At 40.3% G+C, this 26,733-nt stretch overlaps 1 protein-coding gene across 4 annotated transcripts in view; it reads left to right on the top strand.

Annotated features, from left to right (window-relative positions):
• Positions 1–26,733, top strand: part of LOC134212805 (GTPase-activating protein skywalker) — a 237,906-nt gene that overhangs the window by 196,121 nt on the left and 15,052 nt on the right. For 3 of the 4 annotated variants that reach the window (XR_009979348.1, XM_062690991.1, XM_062690989.1), the window contains 4 exons: positions 17,835–17,959; positions 25,148–25,479; positions 25,543–25,711; positions 26,096–26,131. Coding sequence is in view for 3 of the 4 variants with exons in the window: in XM_062690991.1 (XP_062546975.1) it covers positions 17,835–17,959; positions 25,148–25,479; positions 25,543–25,711; positions 26,096–26,131 (662 nt within the window). In the remaining variant the exon portion in view is untranslated. The remainder of the gene's footprint in view (positions 1–17,834; positions 17,960–25,147; positions 25,480–25,542; positions 25,712–26,095; positions 26,132–26,733) is intronic. The other variant, XM_062690990.1, reaches the window with a different exon arrangement.

Raw genomic sequence — 26,733 nt, 5'->3', positions numbered from 1 at the left:
CATCAGAAATTCCTCCAAAAGTTCCTTCAGAAATTCCTTTGGAAGATCCTTCAGAGATTCCCCTGGAAGTTCCTTTGGGAATTCCTCCGGAAGTTCCTTTGGAAATTCCTCCGGAAGTTCCTTCAGAAATTCCTCTGGAAGTTCCTTCACGAATTCCTCTGGAAGTTCCTTCAGGAATTCCTCTGAAAGTTCCTTCAGGAATTCCTCCGGAAGTTCCTTCAGGAATTCCTTCGGAAGTTCCTTCAGGAATTCCTTCGGAAGTTCCTTCAGGAATTCGTCCGGAAATTATTTCAGGAATTCCTCCGAAAGTTCCTTAAGGAATTCTTCCGGAAGTTCCTTCGTGAATTTCTCCGGAAGTTCCTTCAGGAATTCCTCCGGAAGTTCCTTCGGGAATTCCTCCGTCAGTTCCTTCAGCAATTCCTCCGGAAGCTCCTCCGGGAATTCTTTCCGATGTTCATTCGGGAATTCCTTCAGGAGTTCCTTCGGGAATTCTTTCAAAAATTCCTTCGGGAATTCTTTCGGATGTTCATTCGGAGTTCTTTCAGGAGTTCCCGTTGATGAAACTTCCGGAGGAATTCCCGAAAGAACTTCCGAAAGATCTTCTGGAACATCCAAAGGAATTGCCGAAGGAACTTCCGGAGGCATTCCCGAAAGAAGTTCCGAGAAAATCCTCGAAGGATCTAACGGAGATATCCCTGAAAAACTGGCGGAGAAATTCCCGAAGGAACTTTTGTGTGATCTTCCGTAGCAAATTCCGAAGGAACAGAGAAACTTCCGTAGGTGCATTTGAAGGAATTCCCCATGGAACTTCCGGAAATATTCACGAATGAACTTCCGAAGCATTTCCGTAGATACGGGGGAATTCCAAAAGGAGCTTCCAGAGGAATTCTCGAAGAAACTTCCAGAGGAATTCCCAAAGGAATTTCTGGAAGAATTCTCGAAAAAACTTTCGGATGAATTTTCAAAGAAACTTACTTCGTAGGAACTTCCGGAGGAACTTCCGTAGGAACTTCCGGAGGAACTTCCGTAGGAACTTCCGGAGGAACTTCCGTAGGAACTTCCGGAGGAACTTCCGTAGGAACTTCCGGAGGAACTTCCGGAGGAACTTCCGTAGGAACTTCCGGAGGAACTTCCGTAGGAACTTCCGTAGGAACTTCCGGAGGAACTTCCGGAGGAACTTCCGTAGGAACTTCCGGAGGAACTTCCGTAGGAACTTCCGGAGGAACTTCCGTAGGAACTTCGGAGGAACTTCCGTAGGAACTTCCGGAGGAACTTCCGTAGAACTTCCGGAGGAACTTCCGTAGGAACTTCCGGAGGAACTTCCGTAGGAACTTCCGGAGGAACTCCGTAGGAACTTCCGGAGGAACTTCCGGAGGAACTCCGTAGGAACTTCCGGAGGAACTTCCGTAGGAACTTCCGGAGGAACTTCCGTAGGAACTTCCGGAGGAACTTCCGTAGGAACTTCCGATGGAACTACCGCAGGAACTTCGGAGGAACTTCCGTAGGAACTTCCGGAGGAACTTCCGTAGGATCTTCCGTAGGAACTTCCGTAGGAACTTCCGGAGGAACTTCCGTAGGAACTTCCGGAGGAACTTCCGTAGGAACTTCCGGAGGAACTTCCGTAGGAACTTCCGGAGGAACTTCCGTAGGAACTTCCGGAGGAACTTCCGGAGGAACTTCCGGAGGAACTTCCGTAGGAACTTCCGGAGGAACTTCCGTAGGAACTTCCGTACGAACTTCCGGAGGAACTTCCGTACGAACTTCCGGAGGAACTTCCGTACGAACTTCCGGAGGAACTTCCGTACGAACTTCCGGAGGAACTTCCGTACGAACTTCCGGAGGAACTTCCGTACGAACTTCCGGAGGAACTTCCGTACGAACTTCCGGAGGAACTTCCGTAGGAACTTCCGGAGGAACTTCCGTAGGAACTTCCGGAGGAACTTCCGTAGGAACTTCCGGAGGAACTTCCGTAGGAACTTCCGGAGGAACTTCCGGAGGAACTTCCGTAGGAACTTCCGGAGGAACTTCCGTAGGAACTTCCGGAGGAACTTCCGTAGGAACTTCCGGAGGAACTTCCGTAGGAACTTCCGGAGGAACTTCCGTAGGAACTTCCGGAGGAACTTCCGTAGGAACTTCCGAAGGAACTTCCGTAGGAACTTCCGAAGGAACTTCCGTAGGAACTTCCGGAGGATCTTTCGTGGGATCTTCCGGAGGAAGGTCCGTAGGATCTTCCGGAGGAACTCCCGTCGGAACTTCCGGAGGAACTTCCGTAGGAACTTCCGGAGGAACTTCGCAGGAACTTCCGGAGGAACTTCCGTAGGAACTTCCGGAGGAACTTCCGCAGGAACTTCGGAGGAACTTCCGGAGGAACTTCCGTAGGAACTTCCGGAGAAACTTCCGTAGGAACTTCCGGAGGAACTTCCGTAGGAACTTCCGGAGGAACTTCCGTAGGAACTTCCGGAGGAACTTCCGTAGGAACTTCCGGAGGAACTTCCGTAGGAACTTCCGGAGGAACTTCCGGAGGAACTTCCGTAGGAACTTCCGGAGGAACTTCCGTAGGAACTTCCGGAGGAACCTCCGTAGGAACTTCCGGAGGAACCTCCGTAGCAACTTCCAGAGGAACTTCCGTAGGAACTTCCGTAGGAACTTCCGGAGGAACTTCCGTAGGAACTTCCGGAGGAACTTCCGTAGGAACTTCCGGAGGAACTTCCGAAGGAATTCCTGAAGGAACTTCCGAAGGAATTCCTGAAGGAACTTCCGAAGGAATTCCTGAAGGAACTTCCGGAGGAATTTCCGGAGGAACTTCCGTAGGAACTTCTGGAGGAACTTCCGGAGGAACTTCCGTAGGAACTTCCGGAGGAACTTCCGTAGGAACTTCCGGAGGAACTTCCGTAGGAACTTCCGGAGGAACTTCCGTAGGAACTTCCGGAGGAACTTCCGTAGGAACTTCCGGAGGAACTTCCGTAGGAACTTCCGGAGGAACTTCCGTAGGAACTTCCGGAGGAACTTCCGTAGGAACTTCCGGAGGAACTTCCGTAGGAACTTCCGGAGGAACTTCCGTAGGAACTTCCGGAGGAACTTCCGTAGGAACTTCCGCAGGAACTTCCGTAGGAACTTCCGGAGGAACTTCCGTAGGAACTTCCGGAGGAACTTCCGTAGGAACTTCCGGAGGAACTTCCGTAGGAACTTCCGGAGGAACTTCCGTAGGAACTTCCGTAGGAACTTCTGGAGGAACTTCCGTAGGAACTTCCGGAGGAACTTCCGTAGGAACTTCCGGAGGAACTTCCGGAGGAACTTCCGTAGGAACTTCCGGAGGAACTTCCGTAGGAACTTCCGGAGGAACTTCCGTAGGAACTTCCGGAGGAACTTCCGTAGGAACTTCCGGAGGAACTTCCGTAGGAACTTCCGGAGGAACTTCCGTAGGAACTTCCGGAGGAACTTCCGTAGGAACTTCCGGAGGAACTTCCGTAGGAACTTCCGGAGGAACTTGACTTTCGGAGGAATTCGTGAAGAAATTTCCGGAGGAATTCGTGGAGGGACTTCCAGAGGAATTCGTGGAGGGACTTCGAGAGGAATTCGTGAAGAAACCTCCGGAGGAATTTCTGAAGGAACTTCTGGAGGAATTTCTGAAGGAACTTCCGGAAAAAAAAACCCGGTTGAACTTCCGTAGAAACTGCCGAAGGAAACTCTAAAGGAATTCACAATGGTATTCCCAGATGAACTACTGGAGGCATAGCCAGAGGAGTTTACGACGGAATTCTTGAAAAACTTCCGGTGGAACTCCCGGTGGAATTTCCAGAGGATTGTTTGGAGAATATCCGTAAGAATTCCCGCAGGAGTTTTAGTAGAAATTCCCGAAGGAACTTCCGGAGGAATTCTAAAAGGAACTCCCGGAGAAATTCCAAAATGAACTCCAGAAGGAATTTTCAGAGGAATTGCAAGAGGAACTTCTGGCAGAATTCCAAAGGAATCCAAGAGAAAAAGGAGGAATTCCAAAAGTAACTTCCGAAAGAATTTCAAAAGGAACTTCCTGAGGATTTCTAAAGGCACTTCTGGAAAAAATCCTGAAGAACTTCCAGAGGAATTTCAAATGAAACATCCGGAGGAATTTCAAAAGGAACTTCCGTAGCAACGTCCGAAAAAAAAACTTCATTAGGAAACGTCTACGGAAGTTTTCACTGAAATTCATACGGAAGTTCCTTCGAGAATTCTTCCAGAAGTTTTTTCGGGAATACCTCAGGATGATTCTGAGATGTTCCTTCGGAAGAAGAATTTCTTCGGAACTTCCTACGGAAGTTCCTCCTAAAATTTCTACGAAAGTTCCTACAGCAAATCTTTCTGAAGTTCCTTCGGCAATTACACCGAGAATTCGCCCGAAAGTTTCATCGGAAGTTCCTTCGAAGTACCCACGGAAGTTTTTCGGAAGTTCTACGGATGTTTCTTTGGAAGTTCCTTTTGAAGTTCCCGGAAATTCCTCTGGAAGTTCCTACGGAAGTTCCTTTGGAAATTCCTTTGGAAGTTCCCTCTGAAGTTCTTTTGGAAATTTCTAAGGAAATTCCTTCGGAGATCCTACCGAATACCGAATATTCTATAGTATTTCGAATGGTTTATACGGGGGTTTATAATGTTCTAACGGTCTATTGGGAATGAAAAGGTATTGATGAAGCAATCACTCGCCCACTGCAAGCCGAGAACATCTCTGGACTCGCCCCAACTTCATGCGAAATTTTATTGGAATCCGAGGGTTAGGTTCTGTGACAGAGGTTTGTCCTGGTTATTTGGTTCCCAATAATATAGTAATCGATGAGTAGTATCGTCAAATTGGACGCCGTAACGAGTTTTCTTGATCATTTCAAAATCAAACAGTTACCTGTTATTAGTCAAGTTGTAGGAATAGTATAGCAGATGAAAACGGTATGAAGGACGTTTTCCAGTTTTAGCGATTACTAGAATATAAGACATATATTGAAAGATACAAAGTAGCGCTGCTCTGCTTCACTGCCATGCATCGATGTGCACTTAAGCGAACTTGAAATCTGTTTGCCTCTTTTAAAACACTATTGAAATAGCGAACATGAAATCTAATTGAATTGTCAATGCGTAAAACGCGAACTCTTGGCGCGCAGATAAAATACAAAACCTAATCCAATTGAATAGTCGCAACCACGCTGCTCTGCTTCACTTCCGCCGCAGTGTACTTTGCGAACATGAAATCTAATTGAATTGTCAATGCCTAAAATGCAAACTCTTGGCGCGCAGATAGCATACAAAAACCAAACCCAATTGAATAGTCGCAACCACGCTGCTCTGCTTCACTTCCGCCGCAGTGTACTTTGCGAACATGAAATCTAATTGAATTGCACATTGACAAAATGCGTAAAACGCGAACTCTTGGCGCGCAGATAGAATACAAAAACCAACCCAATTGAATAGTCGCAACCACGCTGCTCTTCTTCACTTCCGCCGCAGTGTACTTTGCGAACATGAAATCTAATTGAATTGTCAATGCCTAAAATGCAAACTCTTGGCGCGCAGATAGCATACAAAAACCAACCCAATTGAATAGTCGCAACCACGCTGCTCTGCTTCACTTCCGCCGCAGTGTACTTTGCGAACATGAAATCTAATTGAATTGCACATTGACAAAATGCGTAAAACGCGAACTCTTGGCGTGCAGATGGAATACAAAAACCAACCCAATTGAATAGTCGCAACCACGCTGCTCTACTTCACTTCCGCCGCAGTGTACTTTGCGAACATGAAATCTAATTGAATTGCACATTGACAAAATGCGTAAAACGCGAACTCTTGGCGCGCAGATAGAATACAAAAACCAACCCAATTGAATAGTCGCAACCACGCTGCTCTTCTTCACTTCCGCCGCAGTGTACTTTGCGAACATGAAATCTAATTGAATTGTCAATGCGTAAAATGCAAACTCTTGGCGCGCAGATAGCATACAAAAACCAACCCAATTGAATAGTCGCAACCACGCTGCTTTGCTTCACTTCCGCCGCAGTGTACTTTGCGAACATGAAATCTAATTGAATTGCGCATTGATAAAATGCGTAAAACGCGAACTCTTGGCGCGCAGATAGAATACAAAAACCAACCCAATTGAATAGTCGCAACCACGCTGCTCTGCTTCACTTCCGCCGCAGTGTACTTTGTGAACATGAAATCTAATTGAATTGTCAATGCCTAAAATGCAAACTCTTGGCGCGCAGATAGCATACAAAAACCAACCCAATTGAATAGTCGCAACCACGCTGCTTTGCTTCACTTCCGCCGCAGTGTACTTTGCGAACATGAAATCTAATTGAATTGCGCATTGATAAAATGCGTAAAACGCGAACTCTTGGCGCACAAAAACCAACCCAATTGAATAGTCGCAACCACGCTGAAATCTAATTGAATTGCACATTGACAAAATGCGTAAAACGCGAACTCTTGGCGCGCAGATAGAATACAAAAAACAACCCAATTGAATATTCGCAACCACGCTGCTCTGCTTCACTTCCGCCGCAGTGTACTTTGCGAACATGAAATCTAATTGAATTGTCAATGCCTAAAATGCAAACTCTTGGCGCGCAGATAGAATACAAAAACCAACCCAATTGAATAGTCGCAACCACGCTGCTCTGCTTCATCTCCTATATGGTGCGCAATAAAACGTAACACTCCGAAGTACTTTCGTAACTCACAAAAAATAATCCAACAGAATAGCCACGAACACGCTGCTCTGCTTGACCGTCGTCCTAGTGAACTACATGATTGTTATCATCATATCGTGTAAAATCTAAATCACTTCAATAAAGCAAATCTAATTCTTTTATCTTTTTGTTTTCTCCCGTTCGCCTCTGTCCAAGGTCATCGTTCGCTGTTGTTGATCAGCGGTGAGAGATGAAAATTTTCAACAATCTTTCAGGAAAATGCTTCTAATTTCGACATTTTCCATGGAATATGGTAAAATTTATATACCAATCGAATCGTTGTGAGTAGCAGAATGCAACGGATATAAAATTTCATCGGGAAATTTGGTATATCTGGCCGAGAATGTTGTGCAAACATAAAACTAGTCGGTCCGGGGATACTTTTTTCGGTCAAAATTTCCATTTTGTCGAGAGTCCAGTTTTCCCAAATTTTCATATATCGAAAATATTTTTCAACGTAAATTAGCCTTAGGATCTAACAAAGAAGGTGATTTGTTTAGAATTTTGAAATTCCTTTCCTAAAATTCTAAAAATCGGGAAGCGCGCCAAGGTGCATTTTATCGGCCGCGCCACTGAGCTTCCCCTTAAACAAGTTCTTGTACAATACCTTGGGCCTGCAGCATAATCGAAATTTTGCTAATAATATTAGTAGAGTAGCTTGTAACTTGTATTTTTCCGTTGCATAATGAATCTACAAGCCTAATATTACAAGTGAAGCGAACTAATAATATTAGCAGAATTTACAAGTAACTGTTGCATAAAGAAAATACAAGTACAAATTATTAGCGTTGGCTTGTAGTTTCTTTTACAAGTATGAATGGTGCCGTAATTTAATTTACAAGTAGCTTTTATTTTATTATTTCAGCTGTTCAAAGTAAATATACACATAAATGTACATCGTTTTATTGGTTTTAATGACTTAACAGAGAGAAAAACTATTATTCAAAGTGCTTTAAATTACCATACAGTGAAATACTATGCACTAAGAATAAATTTCTCGTTCTAATACAAAACTGAGAATTATGAAATTTTTCAAATAACTCTGGAGAAAGCAGAAATACTTTAAGTGCTGACATCAAGTATTCAAAGGTCAATTTTTCAGTTATAATATAGAAACTAATGAAAATGTATTAGGATTGTACAACTATATATTTTATATTATTAACATAAATAACTAAGAAACAAATATAAAGTTAAAAAAAATGTTGGTGCGCTACACTCAAAAGTGGGTTGTTTTCGCTTAAAACCGTACCTTTCACCTTTTACCTAAAACCGTTTACCTTAAACCACGTAAAAACATATTACCTATAGCAAAGTTTAGTAACTTTAGTTTACCTAAAGTGTACTTTATTCAACTCAAATGTGAGTTGTTGTACTGATATTAAAATTAAATTTGATACGATATTATCATCAGTAAGTATTTTGAACTAAAATTTTGAGAAGATTTATCTGATTGATTGCCTGAATTTCATAATAATTTCAACAATTTCAATTATTGGACTAAAAACAAAATCCGAATCCGCATAAGTCCCGCAAAACACGTAAATTGAAACCCGCAAGTACAAACCGCCCAAATTAAAACCCATGTCAATCTCAAAATCCACCTATAAAACCACGTAAAAAATCACTCCAGTGTGCATTACTTTATCTTCGTAAAAAATGCCAATAGCACGAAATCAGATTGAACCGCGGAATCAAAAAATAAAGAGAGAAGGATAATAAATTCGTGTTCCTTTATATCTATCGCAGTATTCTATGCACAAACTTGCAGAAAAACATAAACAAATCATTTATCGCCGCATTTAGAGTGAACTGTCGGATGATTTTGACAGGTAAATGAACCTGACAGACTTGTCATTTCAATCTTACTAATAATCTCTAATAATACAAGTACACTGGATTCTGTTTTTACACGATTTACATTTTCTCAATTTTCCACTCATCCTAAATGTTTACCGCATATTAATTACAATGGGATTTTTCTTTGATTTATTCAGAATTTTTGAAACATGTTGCGAAGATTTTGGTGGTAAATTGAAGTCACACAATCAAAAATACGAGCGAAAAAAATCGTGTAAAAACAAAATCCTGTGTACTAATATTATTAGTTGGCGAATCACTTTTATGCAACACAAATTACAAGTACTTGTAATTTTTTGACTTGTAACTTGTAACTTGTAGCTAATATTATTAGTCTGATTATGCTACAGGGCCCTGCATGTGAATAATGCAGAACTGTATTAAAATCTTATATCCTCTGGTTGGTTGTTGAATTTTTTTAAGTTATCTTTTCTCTTGAAGTGCTGCGTACAGGGAATCAATATTCGAGCAACGCCTAATAGTATACCCTTTGTCATCAACAGAGTTTGTTACTGAAAAACGCACCTCGCAACAGGCTTCTATTAGAACCTAAACACAATATGACAAAAATCATTTACCTTGCATGCACTGAAATGTCCGAGAATACGATGTTATTTTTGTTAGATTCTCGAATATTTCCATGCTGTAGATATAATGCAAACCACCGGGATGAAAAGTTAGCAAAACATGTCTTCTTTTTTGTTGCTGACAAAATTTTTCGGATCTTTGTCATTATTATCTTCGACAAAAACAAAGCTATGTCGTTGGTTCTCTTTTGTCGCTGTTTTGCATTCTCATCCAAGAAAAAAATGACTCCCTGGCTGAGGATCTTCAGGAGGCACACTTGGCGAAAGCAAATAACGTTTAAACATCTTATACTATCGACAGACATATGATTTCCGCACAATGATTTTCGTATTACGCTGTACGCGTACAGTGACAAGATGACACACATCTTTTCTTTCCAGCGTTGTATCTATTTGACAGTTTGTTTTGAAACTGATTCTACCGCTTAAAAACTATGTTTTTCATCAAAATGTATAGAAATCATAAAATTTTACTATAGTTTTTATGAATATTACACAATATTTAGGCCGGTCCCAATGCTAAAGTTGCAGTTTCAGTTGGTACTGCTTGATGTTATAAATTACAACTCTGCGCTGCAAACTGGTACCTAGTTTCAGTTTCACTTCGATTTCCAAACACGATATACAAAACCCAACAGCAATGCGATCGGCCTACCCATATATTTTTTTAATATATTGTGAATTCGCGTCAGCCAGCGATTCATTCATCGATATAGTTTTCCAATTCTTGGTATAGGTATTTTAGCAGAAATATGCGAGTTCTTGAAAATATTCCGCAGGGCAATTATTTCTGCAAACGTTAATCACTCTATTCTATATTCTATGGTTTGGGGTGATTTCAGTGCAAATGGCACTGATCGTTAAATTCATTTGGACATTTTGAAGGATAAAGCCAGCACCGTTCAATTGGGTCATAGATCCAATTTTGAATTTGTCCAAAACAACGGTACAAAACATTCTTATCATCTAAAAAAGTAGATGCTTACTAATGGCAAATCATTTGGGAAGCACAAAGGTTGATGACCAACTGGTTGGTTGCCGAAAAGAGTGCTCAATCAAAGAGATTTATAATTCCCAATGTTAAAGTAACCGAAAAGCTCTTGGAGCTCAGCAAGAGAGCTCTTTGGACCTTCACTGACCTAATAACCGGACACTGCCCGAGCAGATATCACTTGAAAAATATTGGCCAGATTCAGAATGATATCTGTCGTTTCTGTAACATGGAACGTGAAACCTCGGAACATCTACTTTGCAGTTGTGATGCATAGTACAAGGGTAGATCTGAATTTCTAAATAGTGGCTTTATGCAACCAGGAGATATTTGGACTGCAAATCCAGGAAAGGTAGTGGGTTTTATTAACTCAATTATACCGGACTGGGAAAAGACGCGTCTTAGGCTGTTTACTTGACAAATGGTGATCAACCTACAAGATGCGAATACATAGTTAAGTGTAATATAGGAGTATACCACAAAAGTTCAACTCAATGGACGCAGTGGTTCTACGCCCCAACAAAAAAATGGCAAATCAAAGATTGTAAAGGATCAATCCTTAGACCTCATTCCAATTAAAACCCATAGGATCTTTGCACAACATGTTCGAAAGCCGGAGACGAGCCAGCCTCGGGCTGAAAGACTCCTTAATAAAGACACAAAAAAAAAAAAACATGTTCGAAATCACACTATACAGAACTCAAACCATTGAATATCATGCAAAAGTGACGGAAACAACCCAAGAACTGGCAAAATCAATAGAAAGACATCTTCAAAGCGTAATTGTAGCAAATAAAGGGCTTACGAATAATTATTTTGCCAATGTTGTGAAAAATATAATCCGGAATTACAGAAAAACGAATTTTACTCAGTCAGCGTGCAAATGTTTGTTTTTATATCATATGTCAAACGGAGTATTTGACATTTTAAAACAACAAATTATGTTCTGTTTCGTACAATGCAAGGGTCGAAGGGCAGGGTACGGAAATCATCGTGCTATCGTGATACCAGCGTGATTCTGGATGACAAACATATGATTTTATGGTGTACAGTGATATTGGTATCATATATGTGTCACAAGTATTACCCATTCATTGATTCACCCGAGGGAGGATTCACCTGCATTCGGATACGGCCAGCGCTGGTATTGCCTAAATTGTAATGCATTATAGATTAAGATTGTTGTTATGTTTCATGGATTTTAGTTGATATATATTGCAGTTTAGATTGTAATGTACAAATCGTACGAAACTTTTGGAATTCATAATTATTCAATTAAAACTTCTATTCCTATCTATTTACGTTTCAAATATAAAAGTTATCTTAGTCTTTCAGAAGCAGTTTCATGCGTTCGTCAATGTTGGTTTCAGTCTGTGTGACTATGATTAAAGACTTTGGAAATAAAAAGAAATTCGGTATTTAAAACAAATGTGTCAATCATATTACAACTGATTCTTTAATCTAGAAATAGGCCAGCGGTTCTCAACCTGGGAAACATGTACCCTTGGAGAACCTTCGATGGTCTCAGGGAGTACCTATCATAGGAATGTGAAATGGCGGATTAGAAATGGACAAACAATAAATGTATACGTCTAGGTTTAGAAGATGATATTAGCATTTCCATATCATTGTAAAAGCTTGTAATTTAACGCAAAAGTAACACACTCATCACATTAATTATAGTGTATCATTTTTATGGTTCCAGTTCTTCGTGAACTATTGGAGTTGAGCAGAAAATCAGCCAGTTGAGTTTGACACTTTTTTCTTTGTGCACGTTTTGAAAGCCATAGATTATAAAAACATAGCTAATATCCTCAAAGACAACAAAAAATGTGAATTACCAAAGAGGTTTTTTATTCGACAATGTCAAAATTTATTTTTTATTTATTTATTTAGTTATTTATTTTTGACAAATTTATTCGAATCGACATACATACCTGGGACTATTTTTGCGTGCTATTAAAGTAAAGTACAAGGCGAGTATTGAGATAATTTTGCTGATGAAAAATTGAAAATGGAATGTAAACATGGTGGTTTCACTCAATCTAGCGCAGCGCACTCTGGGATAGATTTTTGTTAAAATTGCTTATACGATATATTAGCTAGAACTTCGAGCCATCAATTGAGAAAATTTCTTAAAAGTATACGGCGTTGGTTACTATTTATCACTTGAGTCTTTTAGTTTTTAGCTGTTTTCCAAAAAAAGAAACGAACGTTATACGCACAAGTGACAAAAAGTTCGACTCCTAACAACTTAATAACGTCCCCTTTATTAACAGCAGGAAATAATCTATGCTTTCCATTAAAAAGCGTTCTCAATTATAGTCAAGAGCAAATTAAAATTGCTTCGTAAAGATGTATGAATTCTTAATTTCAGGACATTTAGTATACTTCTTGGTAAAATCTCGAATGAAAAAATCATACAGAAAAGTTTAGTAAACTTACTGAAACAAAATAAAAAAGCAATTCACTGAATGTTGCAGATACAATGGAATTGTTGGAAAAGCTTTGACGGAAATCTCTGAAGGATTATTAATTAAGACCTCACAGAATCCAAAACTAAAAGCACTCGCGTTGCGATTGCGGTTGCTGCGACGCAGCAAAACTGAATAATAAAAATGACAGTTGTGCGTGGCTCCCGTTTTGAATAGGGTACCCTTGAGAACCCGAGTACATCCAATTTTGGATTCCGGGAAGCTTTTCCTTAAGTGGAACATCGGATGAAATTTATAAAGGATTTCATGGAAAGTGCTTGATGACTGCTTTGGTTGCATTTTCTTTCACATCATAAGAAAGTAGTTCAAACATGGAAGCCTACTATGCAGTTTTGCTTGATATTCCTGAAAAAGTCATTGCATAATTGGATTAAACAATTAAGCCATAGAACGAGGATACTCGTACCAAACGTTCTGCATTATTAAGTGATAATTGATGAATCGTTGGGAGTGACTTAGCTTAGACTATGGAAGAATAATGTACACTGCTTGGGTCCTCGACGACCCGGGATGAGGCACAGTTTTTAGTCTAGTGCCCTGGTATAGGTTCAAACGATCAATAAAAACATTCCTAAAACAATTAAAATATGTATATCTTTTTTTTTCACTCGTGCTCCACATTTCTCTTTCTTTCCTGTAATCGCTATCTCCGTCAAGCCACAACTTTTTGCTAACATTTTATCATTTTATGAATCATCCATGATATACCTATTACAGGGTGTCTACTACCTGGAAAAACCTGGAAAACCTGGAATTATCAGGGAATTTCTCCCCATCTGGAAAATACCTGGAATTATCAGAGAATTCTTGACATAATCAGGGAAATTTCAATACCCTGTGATTATGAGTGAAATTCTTTCAAAAGATGAAAAAAATCATTAAAATATTTGAATAAATATACCAATCAAATCTATTGAAAATGTAGTGGACGTTAATAGATCGTTGTTCCGCAAAAAACGTTTTGCCATCTTTAAAGAATTCCTGGAGAAATTCCGAAGCCATTCTTGGTGAAATTTAGGAATTTATTCTGGAAATCAATTAGGGATTACTTTGTAAATTCTTTTGAGTATTCCCTCGGAAGTTCTTTATGAATTCATTAAAAAATACTAAATTAGTTAGGGTTTTTCAAAGCAATTCCTGGATGAACTTCCAAAGGAATTTCTGGATCAGTTTTCCAAGGAATTTTTCAAAGAAATCACTAAAAGAGTGTCTATAAGAATGATTAGCAATTTTCTAAATTATTTCTGGAAGAATTCCAAGATAAAAACCGAAAAGAATTCCCGGAGGAATTTCAAAACGAATTTCCGGACAATTTTTCGTATGGTTTCTTTAAGAAATTCCCGAAAAGGAACCTGAAGGGATTTAAAATAAAGTTAAGTGATTTGTGAAGGGTTTTTGCTAATGTATTCTTGAAAGAATAGCCGAAGGAATCCCGAATGGATTTTTCAAAGGAGTTTCTGAAGGTATTCTCGAAGAATTTGCAAAGAGTTTTTAAAAACAAAATATCCGGAAAAACTCCTCCAGAGGTTTTCTAAAGTTTTCCTCAAGATTCTTCTGAATGAGTTCCTGAAAATCCCAAGGAATTTCAAAACAATATCCTAAGCATTTTCCGAAGGTTTTTACAGTAAAGCAGTAATAGAACTCTAGTGGCGCTGGAAATTATTCTGCCATTAAGCTTAATAGCCCATTCAGATTACGATTAGATTATTTATCGCAACAAATATCGTGTTAAAGCTGAGAAAGAAAATTGAATGTATGGGGATGGCATCAGGTTGTTGTTCATCATGATATTTATGATCATAATTGGCATAATCTGGCCGTTTGATACTTATAGTACCGGTACCTTGGCTGCTAGGTCCAAGCAAACTAGATGTTGGTCACGCGAACAGGTATAAGGACGTTAGGCATGAGTGCGTTAGGCATAAAGGATGTTAAGCATAAAATGCCACAAAAACAGCCCACGACATAAAGAAGGTATTATGCCTAACGTCATGGACCCAGCAATCTCATATTTTTGCATCAACTCCTGAAGGAGTTTGCGTAAGAAGTTCTGAAGGATTTCCTGAAGAAATTCCAAAACATATTTCCGGAACATTTCCTCAACCGATTCAATACGGATTTTTATTTCGCCGTATTTCAACATAAACTTTGGACATACTGCTTCAAAAACGAATGCAAACCATAAAAAAGTAGAAATATGGGGGACAATATTTTTTTGAGATCTTTTAGGGCTTCCAAACCTTCCTTGAGTTCAGATCTTGATGGTCTACATAAACAACAAAGCGTTTTACGGGGCTTCAATCCTAATATCATGTTGGCAATGATACTTGAGACATAAATAAACTATTTTTAGTAAATCGCAGGGTTAGCAGAACATCAACGGTACTCCAAACTATTCTTGAGTTCAGATCTACAAGATCAACAGAGTAATTCATAGGTTCCTGAGCTTGTATGTTAGTTGTAGAAACCCCAGTAGACATCATTACATCAGTATTTAAAAATTTCAACATTCCCAGACAGGCTATGGTACTCCAAACCATTCTTGAGATCAGATATTGAAGGTCTACCACACCAATAGATTGATTCATATGGTCTTCAGCTTGTGTTTTAGTTGAAGCAACTCCATGGGACATCATTACACCAGTATATACAAATTACAACATTCCCAGAGTTCCTGCGGTACTCCAAATCATTCTTGAGTTCAGATATTGGAGGTCTACAAGACCAACAGAGTGATTCATAGGTTTTCGAGCTTGTGTATTAGTTGGTGAAGCCCCATGGGACATTATTACGTCAGTATATAAAAAATAAACATTCTCAGAATATCGTAGGTGCTCAAGGTGTACAAGATCAACAGAGTAATTCAAAAGGTTCCCGAGCTTGTGTATTGGTTGCAGAAGCCCCATGGGACATCAACTAGAAATTCAACATTCCCGGAATATCTTCGGTACTCCAAAGCATTCTTGAGTTCATATATTGGAGGTCTACAAGATCAACAGAATAACCCTTAGGCTCTCGAACTTGTATGTTAGCTTTAGAAGCCCCATGGGATATCATTACACCAGCATATACAAATGATATCTACGGTACCATACATGAGCTATTTCAAGTCATAAAAATAGTTGAGTCATCGAAGATTTTCATGTTGATCGTTTTGAATATTAAGATCTGTACTCAAGGATAGTTTGGAGTGTCGTAGATGTCGAACGAGTTATGTAGTTTGTCTGTAATGGTGTAATGAAGTCCCGTGGAGTTATTCCAACTCATAAAAATAGTTGAGACACCGGAGATCTTCATGTTGATCGATTTGAACATTAAGATCTGTATTCAAGGATAGTTTGGAGTGTCGTAGATATTGATCGAATTCTGTGGTGTGTCTGTAATGGTGTTGCGAGGTACCTTGGAGCTATTCCAACTCATAAAAATAGTTGAGACATCGAAGATCGAAAATAAGCAGGTTTTTGTCCGGCATCAGACAACGGTTATAGTGATTTCTTCTTTGGAAGTAGTCTTTTAATCAATTCATGAAGTATTAATAACTAAACACAATTATTCTGTTGACCAATTGGTTTTATCATTTTCTTATTGTAAAAAAGAAACTGCGAATCAATTTGGCAATTCCGGGAAAGACTAGGTACATATTAGCTAGTGGGAAATCTAAAAATAGATTCTCTGTGGATTCCGTACAGCAGAATACCACTGGCACAGTATCGGCTAAGTAACCTGGAGTGCCTTCCAAATAAAAATAATGCTAAATACTAGCTCTTGGAAAGAGTGTGTAAACCACAAAGAATGTATCGCGTTTTGTTTACTTCCAAGGAGTAATTACGTGCACGATAACGAAAGGATAATAACCTGATTGCGTTTTCGTTCGTTCAGATCCATCACTATACTTAACAGTACCATATTGACTTACAACTTAGTGTTTCTCCCTTCACAGTAGTCCTTACACTACTGACCAGGATCCTGTTAGATGGTACACGTGCAGGAAATGTCCATCTTCATTGCCCGTAATCGAACAAAATAGCTTGTCAAAAGAATCCCTCAAACTATATTTTACATAAATTTGTGCCCGTCGTCGTCGTCGTTGTCGTCGACGCTGTACCGCTAGTTCATCTCCTATAATCATCCAATTGCGGACCAATTTCATATTTTCTTTTGTCACCGGCGAACAGAATCCGTGCTTCGTCACGTTTCGCCGGCTAGTTTCGCGCCAAACCGCGTGTCACCCGGACCGGACCCGGTTGTGATCGTTAATTATCTCCATCATCGTAAGCCCCCGCGTCAATCATTTGTATTGTGACGGCTAAATTGCATTTGTAACGCGTGTATGGCGATATATTACACCGTTTTGAATACGGAACAACACTCTCCTGCCGGCACTGCCAGAAGGAACCACTTAGCGGCGAGTCGAGCTGAGTCGAGTCGAGTGGGTTCATCGATGAACGTGATAATGGGAGGAATAGCAAGTGGGACACACCTCAGCTGGCGGCAACTTGGGCGACGCGTGACCTAACTAGTGATCCAACAAGTGTAGATTGTAGGCGCAGTCAATGTACTGAGCTCTAAGGGTTGTGGGGTCAATGTGGGTAATCTAAAGCAAGGCTGCAAGAATGTAAAATTGATTAATTCATGGAAAATATTTGATACACTTTAACTCTGACTCAATGGAATGTCAGAAAAGTCGATATCCTTAGCTGCTTCAGAATATATTGATAAACTTTATAATTGTAATTTTGCCTTTGTTGTCTTTGTGAAAATATTATATCGTAATTACAAGAATATTCTGTCCATTCAAGAGTGGCTCATTTCGATTATGATACCATAATGCCTCCAACTACCCTATATGCGAATTACAATATACGGTATGACGACGCCATGACTTGCCATCGATACTTCTGTTTACGTTGATTCCACTACTGGTAATGGCATCAATTATCCTGGATCGATAATCGCATTTTGTTTGAACATTTTGTTTCACGAGGATGATGTAATTTCTGCATTCAATGTACGCTCGTATTCTATGAGCTCATATTTCACAATGTAGGATAAAGCGCTGAGATATTGAAATATGTTTTCTATTTAAATACAAAATCATGATGTATGAAAATAATCGGAATTCCTTTTCGCCCCCGACATACATATTTTCCATTTTCTCATAACACAACATCTTTTCTTTTCTTTTCAGAGGAGGAATGCTACCACTGTATGGCGAGTCTGGTGGCACCCAAAGATAAAGTGTTTATAACACAAACAAAATTACTTTACGAAGTCACCTGGAAGACTGTGATGCAAATTGCCAAAAAACATGCGGTAAGTGTCGTGCTGTCGATTGATTTGTCTTTCTCCTGATGGGATTTCGATAAAGCGGATCTAGTAAATTAGATTCTATGAATTATACTAATTAGATTTATTCCTGCACTAACGCCGATGGTGCAACAGCTTTGTTCATGGCACTTTTAACTTGGGAGGATTTGATTTATTTTATTTTTATACTTGCTGAAGGTTTTTGGCGTATGTCATTAAAACATTTTCAATATTTAAGACGAGAAACACATCCGGAAAACAAAACCATGAGATTGTTTTATTTTTTGTGATGGCTTTATGGTTGAAATTATATTTTTTTCAGGCGAGGTGACACATTTAGACAGACATGATTTATATCGTCATTACTGGGTAGGAAGCTCAGGCATATGACATATTTGTAGATCGAAGTTAAGTCAGAATAGGTCAAGTGGTAAATAATTTTTGAGCGAATTGTATCATAACATCGTTTTCCAACCCTTTATGATTAGCTTTGAGTAAAGTTCTGTATAGGCAAAATATTATTGAAAATTAATTAAAAGTGTTTTATGCAAACCAAACACATTAAATTTTGTCGCCGAGATCTCAGCAATTTTCTTTATTTTCCCGATGTGGGCACTGCCGAGTCTCAGCAAGCATGATTTTTACCGAGATTTCAGTAAAAGTGACGTTTTGGTTGCTGACGTTCGGAAAATATGTTGCTAATAATCAGCAATTAATCATTTTTTGCCATCAGTTTCAAAATTGACTGAGCTACTAACAGCGGTGCCCGATTTTGCCGATCTTGAAAACAAAAACTTAGTTAGCTTCGTCTACATAAAATAAAAAATCGTCGCCAAAAAATGATAAGGTACAGTGGGGCAAGTGGGTAAAAGAAATCATATATTTCATGTTCATCAAGTCATGAAAGTTGAAAATAATATTGAAATTGATCATATTTATGAAATAACGAATGCCTGCCTGCGAACAAGATTTTGAAAATACTTTTAGGTCACAAAATATTTGGAAAACAAAAAAATCGGTTTCATTTTTTCACTTGCCCCATATGTGGGGTAAGTGAAAAATGATTTTAAAAGAGGATTTTTCAATATAAGAACACATTTTCTGTTCATATATTTCATGCAAATGATAATTATACTGAATAGAATATAACTGTGATCTGTTGTGATGCTTTTGACACTTCATGAAAGTCAATGGGCACTAGAGTGCCTCCATTAAGGTCACTCCTGACAGAATCCAAGTTCCAAAGTGCTCGCGTTTTCGGGGGCACACCACTCAGTTCAGAGGCGGCGCACAACTGTCATTTTTGTTGATTTAGCTTTGCTGCGTCGCAGCATGCATGAAATAATAAAAATGACAATTCGGGACTGATTTGCGATTTGGGCGTAACTTATTTTGTAAACAAACATTGCTTCATGAATTCCGGAGAATGCAAGCGTTTTCATCCTAAACTAATTCCCTTATCTGGTAGAGGAAAGCTTAATCTATCGGATCCAAACCGTGGTTTCCTCATGAAATACTTGTTTTAGCAGGAATTCGCCTTCCAATGTTTGTTTACAAAATAAGTTACGCCCAAATCGCAAAGCGGTCCCGAATTGTGAGTGGCTTCCGTATCGAATGGTGTGCCCCCGAAAACGCGAGCACTTTTAACCTTGATTCCGTCAGGAGTGACCTTAAATGATTTTATGTTTTATGTTTTCTTTACTTGAATTTTTGAGATCTAATGTCTCATCTCCATTTCTGTCTAACACTACTTTCTATTTCAGGTTTATAGTAAGATAATGAACCTTGGCGATAATCCAGAAAAACCTGGAATCATATTGTGGCCTCCCCAAAGTGATTTCTCTTAATCTCGACGAAAGTATGAACGCGTGCACTCTACGAATAGCTTTTATCAACTGACTATATTTCAATAGGTAATAATGTATAATACTCAAAATAACCGAGAGGAACCAAAGGAAAATGAAACACATTTGAATAGGGTTGTTTAATATTCACTACATTCGGACACCCAGTTATACTCGATGTCCTCATCGTGGAGCTACTCATAGTCCTCCGCATCACCCGTCGATTCCACCGTTTGTGCTGAGGACGGACTAAGCCCAGTTGTAGCATTTGGGCTGTTGTTGATGGCCCACTGAATACTACTTATTTTTTCATCCCACTTACGGTCGTCTGGTTCGACCAACGCTCTTATTGAATTCAAAATTGTTCTGTTGGATCGCTCTACCTGGCCATTTCCTCTAGGAGCTCCCACAGCTACTTTCACGTGTTGACTCCCAGGTCAGCACACATTGCCCCAAACGCACGACTGGTGAACGCCGTTCCCCTATCGGTTATAATCCTTGCCGGTGACCCGAAAACTGCCACCGTGTCCTTCATCATGGAAATTACCGGCGCTGTTTTGGTCGATTTAACAGGTTTCGCCAAGACGAACTTCGAGAATCCACATATTAATACCAATAGGTGCACGTTACCTCGGGATGAACGTGGAAAGGGACCTAAATGATCCAGGTGGACAGTTTGGAATGGAACCGGGTGCTTGGGAACGGGATGCAAAAATCCCTCTGGGCGTCCACCTTTTTCTTTCGCAAACACACATCCTGGGCAGGCTTTTATATAGCTCTGTGTGTATTTCCGCATACGAGGAAACCAAAATTTTTGCACCAACATCTTCATCACTTTCTCTTCTCCAAAATGTCCGCAATCGTCGTGGTAATGCTTTAGCAACCGCCATCTAATGTTCGCCGGAACCACCCAACATCTTTTTGCCATCCAGCTTTCGGTACAACCGGTGGTTCTCCAGCACGTAATTCTGCTGAACCTGCCTCTGCTCATCGGATTCTGGAACACCGTGCATTTGCTCGATAATTTCCACCAGTCCACGAGCACGTCGTTGCATAGAAACCAGGGCGTCCCCGTTGCTTATTTCGAGCAACCATATTCCCTCGCCCACCGACTGCACTTCTTCTGGAGGACTAACAGGATTTCGGCTCAACGAATCTACATGAGTCATTGCCGTACCCGAACGATACTCTATCTCGAAATCGTACTCAAGTAGCTTGAGAAAATATCTGGCCACTCGATGATTAATGTCCTTCTTCTTGTACGCATCTTTCACAGCACTGCAATCCGTTTTGATGACAAATTTCCTTCCCAGCAAGTAGTACCGGAACCGTTCAACCCCTGCAACAACCGCTAGCATCTCCAATTCATAGCTATGATATCGTGCTTCAGCTTCATTGGTTTTCTACTGAAATAACTCAGTGGCTTCAGTCCTTCCTCCACTTTCATCAGTAGCACCCCCATCGCCGATGCATCAGTATGCAATTCCAGGTCACGATTTGGATCAAACAATGCCAACAGCGGCCTGCTGGTCAGTATGTATTTAATCATTTCGAATGCTTCTTGTTGATCCTTCTTCCACTCGAAAACTGCATTTTTCTTCAGAAGCCGGTAAAGTGGCGTTGCAATAATGCTGCAATTCTTGACAAACCTACGAAAAAATCCAGAAAGGCCAGTAAATTGCTGGACTTGTACAACTGAGGTGGGGGTTGGGAACTTTTCAACATTGACCTCAAAGCCCAGAAACAGCACTGTTTTCACGAAAAATTGGCTCTTCTGTAGGTTGATGGTTAAGCCGGATTTCTTGAGTACCACCAACAGTCGTTCAAACTTCTCCAGTACTTCCGGTTCAGATTTTCCAGCCAGAATCAGATCGTCAATGTAGCCGACCACGCCGTCGTCCCGTACCTGGCTAAGTATTTTGTTGATCGTTCGTTGAAACACAGCACATCCGTTAACTAGACCAAACGGCATTCGACGGAAACGAAAATGGCCATCCTTCGTAGAAAACGCTGTACAATCCTGCGACTCCGGTGCCAGAGGTATTTGATAGTATCCGCTGAATAAATCCACAGATATAAAGACGCTTCCACCTGCTAGCTTATTGAGACAGCTTTCAATGTCCGGCATCGGGAATCGGTCCTTAATAGTCTTCGCATTCAGCTGCCGATAGTCTACTGCCATTCGAAAACGATTATCCTTCTTTGGGACCAGCACCACTGGGCTGTTATACGGTGATTCACTTTCTTCAATGATACCAGCATCCATCAAATCTTCCACAATTTCACTCAACGCTACTTCCCGGGTATACTGAGTTTTCTCGGTTTCACATAAACTGGGTTCGAGTCCTTCAGCACTATCTTCATCTCGGCATCATTGGCCACCCCAAGCTCTTTAATTGTTTTCGAATAACACTGACGATATTTGTTCATAATGTTCAACAATTGGCTTCGGGCCGTCAATGTTCCACCGCACTTTATATCCGCAGCTTCTATAGCAGTAGTTTCTTCACCAACGTCAATTTTGTATACTGTTAAGGAATCTTCGCTAGCACACTTTTCAGCCTCTTCGACAGCTATTGTTCCCGATTCTAACTGGAATTTCACCCCAGCTCCACGCTTCACCATCACCAAATGGTCTTGGTCGATGATATCTTCGCCCACGATAATCGGTACTTCTTGCACATAATCCGGCACAACATGAAATTTGGCCAGTAGCTCCACCTCATCCATCTTAATTTTTGCTTCACACAACGATTTAACACTCACTTGCTTCATTCCGAAACCTTGTAGGACTTTTCCGCATGGTTGTAGATCACCCAATTGCAGCGCAAAACAAGATTTAATGGTAGAGACTTTCGCTCCCGTATCTACTAATGCGTCAAGTTTCAGACTACCGATTGTTACTAGTTTTATGAAAGCACTTTTACGCTGTATCACTTTAATGGTATTCTCTCCGGGACGTTGACCAACCGACGGACAGTCACGTTTCCAATGGCCCTCCTGATGACATCGGAAACATCTTTTTACTTTCACTCGCGTATCAGCCACGTTGGCACTACTAGCAGCTTCAAAATGTGTCGTTCTAGTTGCCACCGGTCTTTGTGGTTCGGTGTGTGACCCAGCCAAGCTTTGTAAGCGTTCGATCCATTTAACTGCACCAAGAGCTCTTGAACTGTATTTGTGTTACTTACACTGACTTTAGATCGGGAAAGCAACACAGTCAATCCGTTTATGATGTACGTTATAATGGTTGGCTCATCGAAACCACCTCGTTTGCCCATCGCGTTCATACAATAAACGAACTCTTCTATTGTTTCCGTTGGCAGTTTGCGACGATTCTGCATTAGATTGTGATAGTGAATTGACCCTTTGGAAGACGGGAAGCCTGCCTTCAACGCTGCGGCAAATGACTGCCAATTTGCTACTTCGTCCCTCACACCCTCAAACCACAATCGTGCCGCCCCTAGCAACTGAAGTCGACCACAGTACAATTTAACGTCCTCTGACCATCGGTACGCCCGTGCCACAGCCTCAATCGATTGCACCCATTCCTCCGCAGTTAGACTAGTTGGGTCTTTTGGATCGAACTTCGTCACTAGACTTTCTATTTCCCGTGGTTCTGGCATTGTCCGTATTTGCAACTGGGCGAGCGCATCTTGAAGCTGACGTTGCGTTTGTAGCCGTTTATTTTGTTGCTTATGATGAGCATTTTCCTGTTGCAACCGTTCGTTATCCGCAGCGTCTTTCTTACGCATAGTAATATTCGTGTGCTCGTTCAGCCCGCTTATGGACGCCTTCTCATCCTCACTCATCACCTTTGCCGCCACCACACTAGCCAAATAGAATGGCGGAACACAATGGCCTTGTCACGACCACGCTTTGACCTTTGCGCCAAATTGTGTGTCCTACCGGCGAGTTGGTTTATCAAACCTCGGACATTCACTATCGATCTCTACCGTTCTATGGATAACTACCGCACCTTTTCCGTTTTCGCTCACTACCCGGTAACGTTTTACGAAAATTCCACGTCGATCCCGTTTCCGTGAACTTCAACTTTCGGTACTTTCTATCCGTCAGCTATGTCGATCCTGTCTACAGAGATGTGGCCTCCCCAAAGTGATTTCTCTTAATCTCGACGAAAAGTATGAACGCGTGCACTCTACGAATAGCTTTTATCAACTGACTATATTTCAATAGGTAATAATGTATAATACTCAAAATAACCGAGAGGAACCAAAGGAAAATGAAACACATTTGAATAGGGTTGTTTAATATTCACTACAATATTATGTTTCATTAACAATCCACTCATGATTTCAGTAGAAGAGTCTACATTAACAAATAAATAAATTTTATAAATTTTAACTAAATAAATCATAATTGTTGATATATTTGCAATAGTAGTGATTCTTGTATTTAAGCTATATAAATAACATTTTTTTTACGAATTATTTATCAAACATGGTTTATTTAAAACACTGACACGCTTGGCACTTTGGGTTTCTGATTTAGTATTACCACGTATCACTGTAATAATCAAAAGCCTTCGAATGAGTTCGAATTGGTATCATTTGTTTATATACGCTTAATAGAAATAATGTGTTTGGAAAAATAGAAATTTTCACTTGCCCCACCCATGGTAAAAAACTGGCAAAGAAATAAAATATTTTTTCAAAATTTTTGATGTTCATATCAATATTTTTGTGGCTGGAATTCAAAACTACAAAGAAAACCAACTTATCAATGCACTAATTGAATGTGTTATGGAAACCAACATAGAAAAATATTTGTATTTATTGACACGCAAAACAACTTGTGCAAAAGATAAACTTGAAAGGTTAATAAATTTTTACTCTCGCATGTTGAAATGGTTCATTATTTCATGTTTCACTTATTCAACGCATTGATTTGAATGGCCTTGTATGATTGTGAAGTGAAACTGAATAATTCTGTGATTTATCAGTGAAATACTTGCGTTTTTTTTCACTTACCCCATTTACCCACTTACCCCACTGTACCTTACCTAACTTTTAGTTCAGTTTGGGTAAACACCGACCAATATATTTTTGTCGAATGGATGGCTCGGTGGAGCAAACGAGAATAAAACGATTCACTGCCTGATTCTTTATGCTTTTGTTTTTTTTGTTGATGAGTAATTGATAAAAATGGAAGAACCCTAAAATAATCATTATGATTTCCCCCCTGTTAGGTATTTTAATCACTGCAACCAGTTTGATCTATTACGATACATCGATGATAAAGCTTTATCAAGTTGACGCACTATTACTATGTTGATCAACCGCCTCACAAACCTAATCGCTTTCTCCGTTTCTCCCCGGCTGCCCCACAGAAATCCGCAGTACTGTATTTATCGAGATTATGTCCGGGCCAGAAGGCGGAGCGCATCTTCATGGACTGGTGTTGGTGGGTTCTCGGCGGGCTTCCGTTTCCGCACCTGGTGCGGGTGATGGACTGCTTCTTCCACGAGGGCATCAAGGTGTTCTACCGGGTCGCCCTCGCCATCCTCATCCTCTTTCACAAACACTCGACCGCCACCAATTCCGAGTGGGACGCCGACACGATCAAAAATGACATCGACAACGCGCTACCCAAGTTCTGCAAACACATCCCGGTCTCGCCGACCAAGCTCCTGCGGACGGCTTTTAGTATAAGAGCACTTAGGTAGGTTGTTATTTGTTTAACGATTCAAGCTGAATATAATATCTTCCTTCCCCTTTTTCACAGTTCAACCTACATATCTAGGATTTTTCTAAAGACTGAAATGGTACTAAAGAGTAAGTCAGTTCTTAGTGGTTCCAAGCAGATGGTAAGATCACGTTCTAGCGATAATTTACCAACGAGTCAATCCCAAGTCAACGTACAAATGATGTCACATACACTAACCATTAGAGAGGTAAGTGCAACCGGGTCAGGCTACATAGAATATGGTGTAGGTCGGCTTTGCCACCCGTTATCATTTACTGTTTCTGGGTTGCGGTTTTCTGACACCGGGCGGGGGTGGGATTTGGTCCCGAGCATTAATATCTCACTTTATTGGAAAACTTTTTCGCTTCCCATCTCATCTTACAACTTCATGCGCCGCCATTCTCGCCTCTGTGGATTCACAACTGTTGTCAACCGGCGCCGTAATTTATCCCGGTTTCATAAAAATGTCTGTTTACTTATTCTTTTTTTTCTGTGTTTCTTTTCCATAATGAATACTCGTCTGCGTGCCTTCGCTTCCGTCATAATTTCTCCGTTTCGCCAATGCGAAATGGTGCGAACGAAAACTGTCTAGAAGTTGAAGGAAGATCGGGATTCCTGTCGGGCGATGGTATGGGCTCTAATTTTTAAACTAAGTTTCAGCGTTTCGTATTTATGTATGTGGTTTTATACTAACCCGACGTGGTATGATTATTGGTGTTACCCAATTACCTTACCTCATCTCCATTTTCGTTTGGAACAGTATCATATTCATAGAACGCCATGAAACCTTTTAAGTTTGTCGCAATGCAGGATTCGTATTTACCCGATTTTTGTCTTCAACAGAACTACAAACTCCGAAGTACATCGACTTTACATATTCTGCCTGTAACCGGCAGTATTGCTAGTATTTGTGCAATCATTTTCTAATTGGGAACCCATTAGGCAAATTATTCCTGAATATATTATCCCGAATCCCGTTTCGGCCATTAGGCCGAATAAGAAGTAAGAAGCAAAACGTGAGAAATGAGAAGCTTTTCCTTCTTCCTTCTTGCTTTATCCTTCTTCATTATCGCTTCTTCCTTCTTTCTTCTTCTTCTCCCTCCTATTTATTCTTCGCTGTTTCTTCTTCGCTATACTTTCTTCCTTTTTTCTTCATTCTTCTTACTTTTTTCTTCATTATTTTTCCTTCTTTCTTCTTGCTTTTTCCTTCTTTCTTCTTAGTTTTCTTCC

The sequence above is a fragment of the Armigeres subalbatus genome, chromosome 2 (genome assembly GCF_024139115.2).
Source record: "Armigeres subalbatus isolate Guangzhou_Male chromosome 2, GZ_Asu_2, whole genome shotgun sequence".
Classification (NCBI taxonomy): domain Eukaryota; kingdom Metazoa; phylum Arthropoda; class Insecta; order Diptera; family Culicidae; genus Armigeres; species Armigeres subalbatus.
The sequence above is the reverse complement of the archived record's forward strand: the minus strand, read 5'-3'. Positions and strand labels throughout refer to the sequence as shown.